This window comes from Sciurus carolinensis, chromosome 2, assembly GCF_902686445.1.
Source record: "Sciurus carolinensis chromosome 2, mSciCar1.2, whole genome shotgun sequence".
In the NCBI taxonomy this organism is placed as follows: Eukaryota; Metazoa; Chordata; class Mammalia; order Rodentia; family Sciuridae; genus Sciurus; species Sciurus carolinensis.
In genome coordinates this window covers 52,087,864-52,100,047 of record NC_062214.1, presented here as the reverse complement: position 1 = coordinate 52,100,047, position 12,184 = coordinate 52,087,864, and the positions used below count along the sequence as shown (strand labels likewise).

At 36.7% G+C, this 12,184-nt stretch overlaps 1 protein-coding gene across 2 annotated transcripts in view; it reads left to right on the top strand.

Annotated features, from left to right (window-relative positions):
* The window catches only part of Efl1 (elongation factor like GTPase 1), a 135,955-nt gene that overhangs the window by 32,062 nt on the left and 91,709 nt on the right, over window positions 1-12,184 (top strand). For both annotated transcript variants that reach the window (XM_047534803.1, XM_047534810.1), the window contains exons 9-12: window positions 1,559-1,635; window positions 2,332-2,468; window positions 3,027-3,149; window positions 5,551-5,650. In XM_047534803.1, the coding sequence (XP_047390759.1) occupies window positions 1,559-1,635; window positions 2,332-2,468; window positions 3,027-3,149; window positions 5,551-5,650 (437 nt within the window). The remainder of the gene's footprint in view (window positions 1-1,558; window positions 1,636-2,331; window positions 2,469-3,026; window positions 3,150-5,550; window positions 5,651-12,184) is intronic.

The window sequence follows — 12,184 nt, the reverse complement described above, 5'->3', positions numbered from 1 at the left end:
TCCTTTCTATTTTCTCTAAGTAAATAAATAAATAGCAAAAAACTGCCCCCCTCCCCTTTTTTTTTTTTTTTTTTTAAAGGATATCAGAAGTATCAGATCTTGGGCCTTCACGTCACATACTTTGCATTATGTGTTTGTGAGTCTTCAGAGATGTCTCTTCTAGACATCACTGTGTGACCCACACTGTATTTCTAGTCATGGCAGTGGCTACCAGGCAGTACAGATGGGAATAAAAAGGTGTTTCTGTAAACCATACCTCTATCTATAGAAGTGATTTAGGACCATTATGGGCATATAGCCTCAGTGGGCATTTTTTTCTTGAAGCTTTACATTTTAATGTAAACTTCAGGATTTTGCAAATTTTTTCTCATTGAAAATCAAATATATTCTTTTAAAAAAGTGTTCATAAATATAAAGCCATAGAGAATAAAAAGTCAGAGGCCAACAGTGCTTATGACATGGTTTTAATTTTTTTCACTTTTTTTGGATAGATGTATATGTAGCCCTTGGTTGAGATTATACTGTTTATATAAAGTAGCTGCCTTTTTTCTTAATGTCACATCATGGACATCTTCCTTTGCCATAAAAAGCTTTTCATAAACTTAAAAGGGAATGAGTATAGTTACATGGGAAGAACATGACTTGAGAAAGACTGTGTTTGAATATTGGCTTCCCCACTTATTGGTTCTGTGACTTTTTCTGAGTTTTCTCACTTGTAAAGTTCAGATACTAGTATTTATTTTGTAGGGTAGTTAGGATGATTACATGAAATAATCCAAATAAACTCTTTAGAGCAGCTTTTGTCACGTAATAAGCACCCTATTATTATTTTATTTTTTGAGACCATCATTTATGTAATCACTCTTCTAAGATTGGACAGTTCCCCCCCAAAATGTTTTCATATGTTTCATAAAACTATGATAGATATTTTTGTGCATAAATTTTTAGGTCTTCATGATGACTTTTTACAACTAGGTATTTAAAAAGGCATTGACTAATCCTGTTTCTGAATACTATTGCCAGTTCCTCTTGAGAAAGGAGGTATCATTTCCATCTCATGTATATGTGAGAATATTTGCCTCAAGGTGCTCTAAGGCTATTCACTTTTTGTGTTGTTTGGTAAGAGAAATAGTAGGCTTGTAGGGTTTTAAAAAACTTTTCTGTGCTTGTTCATATGTTTAAGAACAGTTTATATTTTCTTCAAAATGCTTTAGCTCAAAGTCCCTAGAAAGATCCTATTCATACAGATTGAAGTTTTAGCTCTCAGCTTGGATGTTATGTGTGTTTCTTTGATGGTAGTGGTGAGGCAGCAACAGTGATCCATCCCCAAGTGGCCACATTGTTTTCGAAGTCTCTTATTCCTGGAAAAAGGGAATGGTGGGTTATTATTGTGTATTATTGACTCTTTAGGTCATTCTTATAACTACTTTCATCTGTTGTGTTAAGTAAGTATTTTTTGGTAGAAATGAGACATATTGATAGTAAAACATGTTGCAAACAAATATGTAAATGCCCAGTGAATGTTCAAGAACTTAAGTCAGTATATTCTTTTATGCAGGCCAAAGGAAAGAAACCTTTATTTGTACAGTTGATCCTGGAAAATATATGGAGTTTGTATGATGCTGTCTTGAAAAAGTAAGACTATATAAAACTGTTTATCTTTGTGCAGTATAACTCATCACTTTCCAGTTTGATGAGTTACACTTTGGAAATCTGAGATAGATGGAGATGGAGAACAGAGCCTTTACAGACAAGTTGATTATAGAGCTCAGAAACAATTTAAGAAGCACATGTAACTAAAGTAAAGGATGATGGAGGGAGGGCAGAACACTAATATTTTATAGAGTGCTGAGGTGAAGTGATAAAAGGATGAAAAGTAGCATTAGGCCTTTGTTTTTATTAACAGATTTAAAAAATAGAAATTGTAAGAAAGAAATTGTAAAAAATAGAAATCGAATAGAAAGATGCTTGATATCCAGGATCATCAGTGGGGAATTTGGGAAGTTACTTGCCTGGTGCAAGTGGGTGGAAAAGCTGGCTTTTTAAAATTATTTTCTAAGTTATTCTTGGGTTAGAGTAATTATTTTTTTAGCATTATTTGTGAAACCGCTTTATCAACTAGCATAGTTTGTTGTAGGACATTGTAGAATGGTATTCCATGAGAAGTTTTAAAGTTCATTTGAAAGCATGAGAGTAGGGTTCCCTCAATCAGTTTTAGCTTTTATTGAAAAAGTTACATGGTAGGAGGAAAAAAAATCAAATAATGCCAAGTGTCATTTGCCTACTACTCATTAGTATCTGTATATACTCCCCATCTTATGTTTATTGTAGGGACAAAGAAAAAATTGATAAAATAGTGACTTCATTAGGATTAAAAATTGGAGCTCGGGAGGCACGCCATTCAGATCCTAAAGTTCAGATCAATGCCATTTGCAGTCAGTGGCTACCTATCTCCCATGCTGTTCTTGGTATCCTTTATTTTAATGGTTTTTAATGAAATAGTTTTGATAAAACAAGAAAAAAAACCCTTTTATTTGTAATCAGATAATGGAAATAACATTCTAATTCAAAGTAAAATCTTTGCTTATCTAGTAGTGTATTGTGAAATTGTATTTAATAGTTTAAAAATTAGTATACTAATGCTATTTAATGTTAATACTGAGTATTCTTTTTAAAACAATTTTTTAAGTAAGCATTATAAAAGAATAATTGCACTCAGATTTAAATATAAATACATAATGTGGGTGTTAGATTACTGTTTCATTTCAAGGTCAAAGTTAGCCCACCTACCAGCCTCTATTATCATTTATTCCGTTGACTGTCAGTGAGAATATTTGATGTGAGACTCCTGTCTGAGCTTTAAAAAGTCCATGAACTCCCTGAAACCATACTTTGAGATGTGATTCATAAATCTGTGTTGCCTTATAGCCCAGGCATTTTCATTGTTACTTTGGTATTTAGTGCATACTGTTAATCTTTGCCCTGGCACTGGTCCACACTTCTGAGTCCTTAACAACAGACTTCAGCTATGGTGTGTCAGAAACTTCCTAGTCCCCTTGATATTACAGCTGAGAGAGTGGAGAAACTGATGTGCACGGGATCGCAAACATTTGATTCTCTTCCCCCGGAAACTCAAGCTCTGAAAGCAGGTGAGGCAGAGATGAACATGTTGGAATGTACCATGTTACTGATTGTTATCAGTACAGGCTGCTCTAGACCAACTTGCTCAATGTCAGTTTACAAAATGGACAGTTTGTCAAATGTCCAATCCCACAAATGACCATTTCACCAGTTTTATTCCTCTGCCCCCAAAGTTTCAGTTTCATTATAGCTATTTTGCTCAACCAGTGGGCAACCAGACTCTGAGACACTTTCTTCCTGCTCTGATCTCATTTCTTATATACCCAGGAATGTGTTTCCTGTGTTGCCTTGGCTGTGTCCATAGGGTCACACACAAAGTGAGTCCAGAGACTGCTTTTCATTAGATACCTTAGACATACATGTCCCCACGAAATAAGTTCCTTTTCCGGGCTCAGTAGGTACAGTGAAATTCATTTACATATATTCACAGACTTCAGTTCTTTTCTTCCCATTCTGTTGAATTAATAACTGCTGACCCTAAACAACTCCACTGCTGTTATTGGGGTAACTACTAACTCTTTGTTAAATCTTTTTTTGTACTGGGGCTTGAACCCAGGGTTGCTCTACCACTGAGATGCATCTCTAGCCCTTTTATTTATTTATTTATTTTTATTTTGAGATAGAGTCTTGCATATTTGCCCAGTCGGGCCTCAAACTTTTTTTTTAAAGCACTTTTAACTTTATTTTATTTATTTATTTTTATGTGATGCTGAGGATTGAAATCAGTGCCTCACATGGTGCTACGCAAGTGCTCTATCATTGAGCTACAACCCCAGCTCCTCAAACGTTTTTATACTCCTGCCTCAGCTTCCCTAGTAACTGGGATTACAGACATGCACCATACACCAGGCTCACTTTGTTAAATCTCACGTCCAGTTCACAGTCTTCATCTGACCAGATCTGTCACTAATATTTAGCACAGCTGATCTCTCCTTCCTCTTTGGAACTCTTTCTTCCCTTGACTTCCAATCTTCCACATGCTTTCCCTATCTCCCTTAATCTCTTCTGTGGTTCAATCTTAATTTCTTTGTCTTAATCTCCATTTCCCTGGCTTTCTAACTGTGGAGCATCCCAAGCAAGACTTGGTTTTTTTACCTCATATATTTTATCTGCAATCCCTCTTTTGGTGATCTCATCCATTCTCAAGTCTTTAAAAGACAATGGTTTCTCACATCTGTATCTGCATGTACATCTGTTCTCTGAACTCTAAACTCATATGCATTTAGCACACACCCTTTCTCTACTTAGCTGTCTACAAAGCATCTCAAACTTAACATATTCCAAACTTGTCTTTTATCTCATCCCCAAACTTGCTGCTCCTCATTATTCCCATCTCAGTTGGAGGTGCTGCTATCCTTTCATTTTCTCAGTTCAAAAACCTTGGAGTCATTTGTGGCAACTTGTGTTTTACCTCACATCTGTTTGGACTCTCTAGACAGATAGACTATCTAGGCTATCAGCAAATCTGTCAATTGTTCCTTTGAAATATATCCAGAATCTGATTACTTTCCACTATTCCCACTTTGGTGTCTCTGGGTCAAGCAACCATCCTGTCTCACCTGATTATTGTATTAGTAGTCTAACTAATGTCCATGCTTCTGCCCTTGATTCCCTTTAGTTTTTTTCTCTCTGTTGTAGCCAGAGTGATCCTGTTAACATGTAGGTTACCATGTTGCTCTGTTCTTTAAAACCTTTCAAAGGTTTGCTATCAAGATTTGAATGTGTTTAATTCTTATTTCCTCTAATTTTTTGTTTGATTTTTTTCTGTTGAATTCTTTGTGTATAAATTATATTGATATGGGGGTGGTGATTTTTTTTTTAATTACCAATGATTTTGTGCCTCAGTATAGGTTTATAAGTGCCACTATGTTGACATGAAACTGCATTATACTTTATATATTTAAAAAGAATGGACGTCTGTGTAGTATTGGATCTTAATTTATTTCTGAGTTTGTTTTTTACTACCATGATACATTGTTTTTGTTTATTTTTTAACTTGTTATCGTGAGGGATTGGAAAAGCTATTGATTTTTATTTATTTTAGCAAACTATCTTATTGACTCTTGATCTTGGGTAATGTTCCTTAATTCTATCCTTTCTCTGCCATATACAGGGAAACATTAGTCATTGCTTACAGTGGTCTTCAACCCCACTCCATAGCTTTAGTGCTGATGTAGGAGCCCTCCCAAACTCCCACACTGTCAGTTTTGCTTCTGTTTCTTCATCTCTGCCAACTCTGTTGCTCTTGCCCTACTATTCTTTCCTAGCAATCTGTGTAAATAGAGTATTTATCATAGTTGTTTAAAGTTATGTATTTAGATGATGCTATATTTTAAAATCTATTTTCCAGAAAAATCTTTTTTTTAATTATGGGAAAAATAGTGACATTTTTGCTTCCTGTTTGTTTAGCTTTTATGAAATGTGGAAGTGAGGATACTGCTCCAGTTATTATCTTTGTTTCCAAAATGTTTGCAATTGATGCCAAGGCCTTACCTCAGAATAAGCCAAGGTAAGAACAGTGGGATATGGGCTGGGGAAAGGCTTGTATCTAGTGTGTAGTGTGTGGGAAGGCACAGATAATGCCTTTCCTTCCCATCCCAGCACTGAAATTGAACCAGTATAGGGTAACATACAGTTTGTGTAGTCATGAATGCTTTTGGGATATCTCTGTAAGAGAAAACTGTCAAAATCAGCTTTGGGGTTTTTATTTGATCTGATGTAGATGTGTAGGGTAGTAATAGTAGTAGTGACAACAGTTAACTTTTATTGAACATGTCAGACAAGATATAATCTAAGCCTGCCCTTCTAATCTAATTCTTTCTACCTTAATGTGTGAACCTTGCTTCTCTGTGTATATGTTCTATATGTGCGGAGGTGGCAGATGTGGAGATGGATTTCCAGAGGTGGGGAGTCTGTCTCTTCTACATCATCTGTTTTCTGCATGTGTTCCTTTCCTTTCCATCTCTTCTGCCTTCCCCACTAGTTAGATCCTGATCATATCTCATGGGAACTATTATAGTAATCTCCACACAGGTTCCCCTGCCCCAGTCTTGAGTTCTGCCAACCCATTTGTCATCCTAATTTAGAATTGCTTAGTGATTCTTATTGCCTTGAGCAATTTTGCCTAAAATGTGAAATATATGGTTGGTGATGACTTCAGTGGTACTTAGGAAAACAAGTTTTTATTTAATAATGTATTTTAATATGTATTTATGTCTTATGTATTTTAATATGTATTTGTGTTTCTTGCTTATTTATGTCAAGTGCTCTAGCTTTTCTTTTTATAAAATGAAATTTTAAGATTTGATGAAGTAAATCTTTTTTTGGGAACCAGGGATTGAACTCAGGAGCACTCAACCACTGAGCCACATCCCTAGCACTAGTTTTTATTTTTATTTAGAGACAGAGTCTCACTGAGTTGCTTAGCGCCTCATTTTGCTGAGTCTGGTTTTGAACTCAGGATCCTCCTGCCTCAGCCTCCCGAGCCGCTGGGATTACAGGCATGTCCCACCGGCCCTGGTTGTAAATCTTAATGAAGTAAATGAAGTAAATGTTATGCCCAATTAAATTAAATGAAATAACAAATAAATAATAAGTAGACCTAGCAGAAGTCATGAAGGTAATTTGTCTGAAGTTTCATGATCAACATCTATGAAATAAACTTGACCCATCATGACCTGACCCCATACCATGATTTCAACTAGATTTTTATTTTTCTGTTTCTGTAGTATTTTATGCTATTCCATGAACAAATTCTATATCTTTGCTTATGCTGCACCTCCATCTTGGAAGGCCTCTTTTCTTGTGGTAAAATTCTGCTTATCCTTCAGGAGAAAGGCGGTTTATTTTCTAGTACTTCCATGGAAGAGGAGGCTTTAGTAATTTTTGTCCTGAGAATAAGTGAAGAAATAGATAAATGAGTGAATGAAGAAAGAATGAATGAGTATTGGAATGAAGAAACAAGTAGGTCAATGAATGGGTAGGCAGGTGAGTTGCTAAATTAATAAGTAAATAGTTGAATGAATGAATGAATGAATGTATAATTATATATCTAGGCTATTCCGAGATGATATTTCAATGTGATCTATGGCAGAAATTTTTTCATATACCAGGAGATAAGGGTTTTTTGGGCTGCTGGGAATATCTCAGAGATTCTAATAGATTCCAAGGGAGTATTGGAGAATTGGAAAATGTACTCCTGAGATTTCAAATACATGTATTTATATCACTTTAAATTCCTGTGTGTACCTGCTCTTCATTTTATTCCTGAGGAATAATAGTACTGTTATGCCTCTGCTAGTAATTACATTTTCTGTGAATATTTTTCTTAAAAATTCATGTTTTCCAGATTTTAGGATATTTCCGCAAGTGCTGTTAATTCTGTTCCATGAGGTTGTTTCACTGATTTTATTTTTGTCATCCATTGCTTAACCAACATCAATTTTAATAATTGTTTTGTATAATAATACAGTAACAAATTTCATTGGATAATGTCATTATCATTACTTTGCTCTTTCTTCTGGGTAGTGTTTTTTGTTGTGTAAATTTTACTACTTTTAAAATGTGGGGACATATACCATTTTTGTTTTGATTATATTATATGTATTGAGTCAGGGCAGCAGACTATTGTATTCCTTTAATGTAGATTAGAATATGTTCAATGGTGATACACATTGAAAATAAAGCAAGAGATGGAGTGATGGGACACCCACAAAGCCTTAAAGATTTTTCCCTTATTTGCTGTCCCTGATTTGATGGAAGACTGTTCTTTACTCACTGCTTAACTATACCACTTTTGTGGTATCTGTATATGTGTGGGATTGTTTCAGTATTTTCTCTTCTGTGCTACTGGTCTCTCTGTCTGAGCCAAGATCACATTATAGTTTCATCTTCTTAATTTAGTTACTTGCTTACTTGCTTACTTTCTTTAATTGCTATAATATTTTTCTTTTTCTTTTTTTTTTTTGGTGGTGGTGCTGGGGATTGGACCCAGGGCCTTGTGCATGCTAGGGAAGCACTGTACTAACTGAGCTATATCTTCAGCCCTAATCACCATAATTTTAATTACTGTATCTTCATGATTTTTGGTTATTCTTGGCCCTTAGCAGTTCTAGGTAAATTTCGAGTTTCAAGCTTGTCAATCTGCTTGTACCCATGTTGGAATTTTGAAAGGAATTGCCATTAATTACAGCTCCATCAGAAAAGAATATCTCTTACCATTGAAAATTTCAGTCTATGGATGAGGTATAGTCTCCATTTATGTAGATTTTCTTTAATTATTTTATAGTTTTCTAGCTAGTATTATACATATTTGTTTAGAAGTATTGTTAGATATTAGATTTTTTGGGGTGGTGGTGTTGGGGATTGAACCACCAGGGGCACTGTACCATTGACCTACATCCCTAGTCCTTTTTATTTTTTGAGACAGGGTCTTGCTAAGTTGCTGAGGCTGGCCTTGGACTTGTGATCCTCCTGCCTCAGCCTCCTGAGTTGCTAGGTTTATAGGCATGCACCACTGCATCTGGTTAGATGGTTTTTAATGTAATGAAAAATATCTTTTTGTAAACTTTCACTTTCTGTTTTTCAATATTTAGGGTTATAGATTATTTCTGTACCTTGATCTTGTATTCAGTTTTTCTCTTAAGAATTCACTTATTCCAATATTTCATTACATTCTTTGAATTTTTCCATACATAATCATTTTAACCACAAATGATACAGTGTTGTTTCTTCTTCTTTCTTTCTTTACTGGCTGGGACCTCCAGTGCATCATTGTAGAAGTGGTGATAGCAGCCATTCTTCTCTCCCTTCCAGTCTTTCAAAGAAAGACTTCAGTATTTCTCTTTAGATTCTTTGTTCTTCAGATGTGCCAAATTCCTCTCAGCAGAAAAGCAGCAGCAAGGAAGGTGCTCTTCAGTCTTTGCTTCCCTCTTTTGAAATCCTGACCTAAAATTCTCAGTGCTTTGTTTACTCGTTGATACTGTCAGTCCTCTTTATTTATTTATTTTTTGATGTTGTTAATTTATTCATCTTGCCTAGTTGTTCTCAGTGGGAGCCCTGGGCAGAAGCCACAGGTCAGCCATTACTAGAAGCAGTACCTGCCCCTTATAGGCAGGATTTTGGTCTCTAAAATAAAGACACTCATTTATATAGTTGCTTGGAAGTGCCTTTTCTGTACTGGCCACTTCTACTCTGGGCAGTGTGGGAATGAAACAGAGTAACAGAGTGACATGAAAGATTGTAATTGTCATTCCTTGAGAAGATCCTAGCACTCAGCAGCATCCCAAGTCTTACTCCCCATCTTGTAACTAATGATGATAATAACACTAATAATTAGCTGTAGTTTATGAAGCTATTATAGTATTATCATGATGCCATTGATTAGACTGTTTACATCTAACAATTCTGCAATGGAAGAAATATCTGGCACTTCACTTTGACTTGTGAGGAAATTAAGGAGCCGTAAGAAAAATGGGTAATATACTCCAGTCACATAGCCACAAGGAGGCCAAAGATGTATTTGAATCTAGACCTGTTTAGCTTTAAGGCCTGTGGTTGTTCACTTTACTGTGGAGAATCTGCCCTGCGTCATATCTATGACTTTTCAGTTCCCTAAATCTGCTTTTGCTATTTTAAAGTGCAGTTTATTTGACATTCTTATTGAATTCTCAATCTGATGGTAAGTACCTATTAAGTGACATTCTTTTTGGAGTTTTCCAGGGAGTCCCTGTCCCTCTGTGTTCCTAAGTCTGTGTGTTGCTTTTTCTTCCTTCTTGGGAATCATCTTCTAGTAACAAGGTATCATTGAAATGGGTTTTGGAGATCAGGAACAGATCTTTGTTCCCCTGATGTTGAAGATTAAACACCCGGGAAATGCTGAGGCAAACCTAGAAAGCAAGTTTTATTTAAGAAAGAAACAAGGACAGCCAACTTCTCCAAAGAGAAGGGGGCTCAGAGCTGGGTCCATGAGAGTTGGTGTTTCATGCTCTTATAGACCCCTGCCTAAGGGCAGGAAGAAGCAGGAACTCTGGGGTAATCATTAGCAACTCATTGTGGGGTGGGGTCAGGGGTTGTGGGATCCTAGAGGTTAACTTTTAGCAACCCATTGTCTTTTCTTTGATAACCAGCCATCATCCTCTCTACCTACCATCATTCATTATTTACACTGTGTGCCAGACATTAGCCCCCTGCCTCAGGTCGCTGAGGAATGTGATATATCCTGTCCCCTCAGGCCAGGTGGGCTGCAGGCAGATTGCTTTTTTGGCAAAGGAAGCCTATGGAGAGGTCAGTACAGTGGGTTCATTTTATAGAATTATTCTCTTAACCTTCTATTCTCACCATCCTCATCTATCTGTTCCTTTATACCATCTTCAAACAGATGTCACTTTTCTTTTTGGTCACCTGCTCCCCATCATCTCAGCTACTTGGTAGGGTGGTGAACTTTGGTACTGACTTCTACCAACCCTTTCTCTGACATCCTTCTGTCTCTTGACCAGTGCCACATAGGCCAGAGCATGACCACTGTTAGGGAATTCTGAAATTGAATAGTTTTGTGTTCTTGCCTCTTTTCCTTTCACCTCTAGATTCATCTCCCAACCTAACATTTGAATTTCCAGTCCACATTCTCACCTCTGGTATCCTTCATTTCTAGTCCCTTCCAAGAAGTGTCATACATGGTAGTTAAACTGTAGCCCAAATAACCCACCACCTGCAGCTGTGTCCTTACTAACAGAGCCCTGTTTTCCTATAAGTAAATTTCTCTTTGTTTTAAACAATGAATATTAGATGTACAGAGTGCACTTTTTATAAATCCTGTTGACTTCCCTTTTGTTTGCTTGCTCCCCTCTATCACCATTCCTAGTACACACACAGTGCATGGCACATAGCAGGTTTTAACTGCATGAATGTATAAATATGTAGGAAGACAGCAAGTACCTGTCTGTGCTTTTGATGCTAACTGATGACTATGAATGCCTATTTATTCCAGATCATGTTATGCAATTAGGTAGATGAAGATTTAATATATGAGGTGAAGGTGAAAAATACACTTCTTTTCTAACCAAATTCAAAATCACAATTAAAATGGTGATTTTTATCATCTTAATTCCTTCTAAATGGAAGACACAGCTTGATGATAATGAGCATAGGATTTGGAGCCAAGCAGATCTAGATTAGAATCCTGACTCCTCCATTCAGTATCTGACTTCAGGTCATATTACTTAAATTTTCTAATTCTCCATTTTCTCTTTGTAAAATGGGATAGAATGTATACTTCATTCAATTGTTGAGATATTTGTATGCTGTAACCTATGTGAAGTGATTAGCACAATGTCTGTATCCATGTTAAGCCTATCAGAAGAAACCATTTCTCTTCTGATACTAGCAAGTGCCTCAGGTATCTCTTCCTCCCAGTGCATGGATATTGTAATTCACACTCTTCATATATTCTTAAGAGCTTTTAGCAAAAATCTAGAAATAAGGACAGTTGTCTAAGGCCTGGTTGAAGGATTAACTGAAGGGATTAACCTGGGAAAGAGAAGGGTGAGGGGAAGGAATTGAGTGCGGGTGATTCCAAGGGGAGGGGAAGGAGAGAACTGCTCCAGAGGACAGAACGGCATCCCTGCCTACCAATTGTGAGGAAGCAAAATGCATCCTGTATTTGAAAGACCTTCTAACACTGAGAGTTTCCCATAAAGAGGGACTTGTCTCTTGGGTTGATAGTCTTTCCAGTGCCAGCAGTTCTGGTTGCCTGAGTACAGCATCTCACAGATCAGTCTCTCATGTTTGTATCCTATTGCACAGCCCTGTTACCTGCAGTGGGATGGGTCTGACACGAAGGGCCAATTCCTAGAACTGAACTCTTCCATTCTGAGAGGCAGCTAGTAAGGAAGACAGAACTGGAATCCAGGTCTAGTGGGAAGTCCTGTCTAGCTGCATGTATCTGAAGAGGAAATAAAAAGGTGGAAGAGGTCTTAGTGCATTTGGCTAAGAGTATGTGGCCAATTAGAAGGTAGATGGGAAGTACCCATGCTGAATACCTATC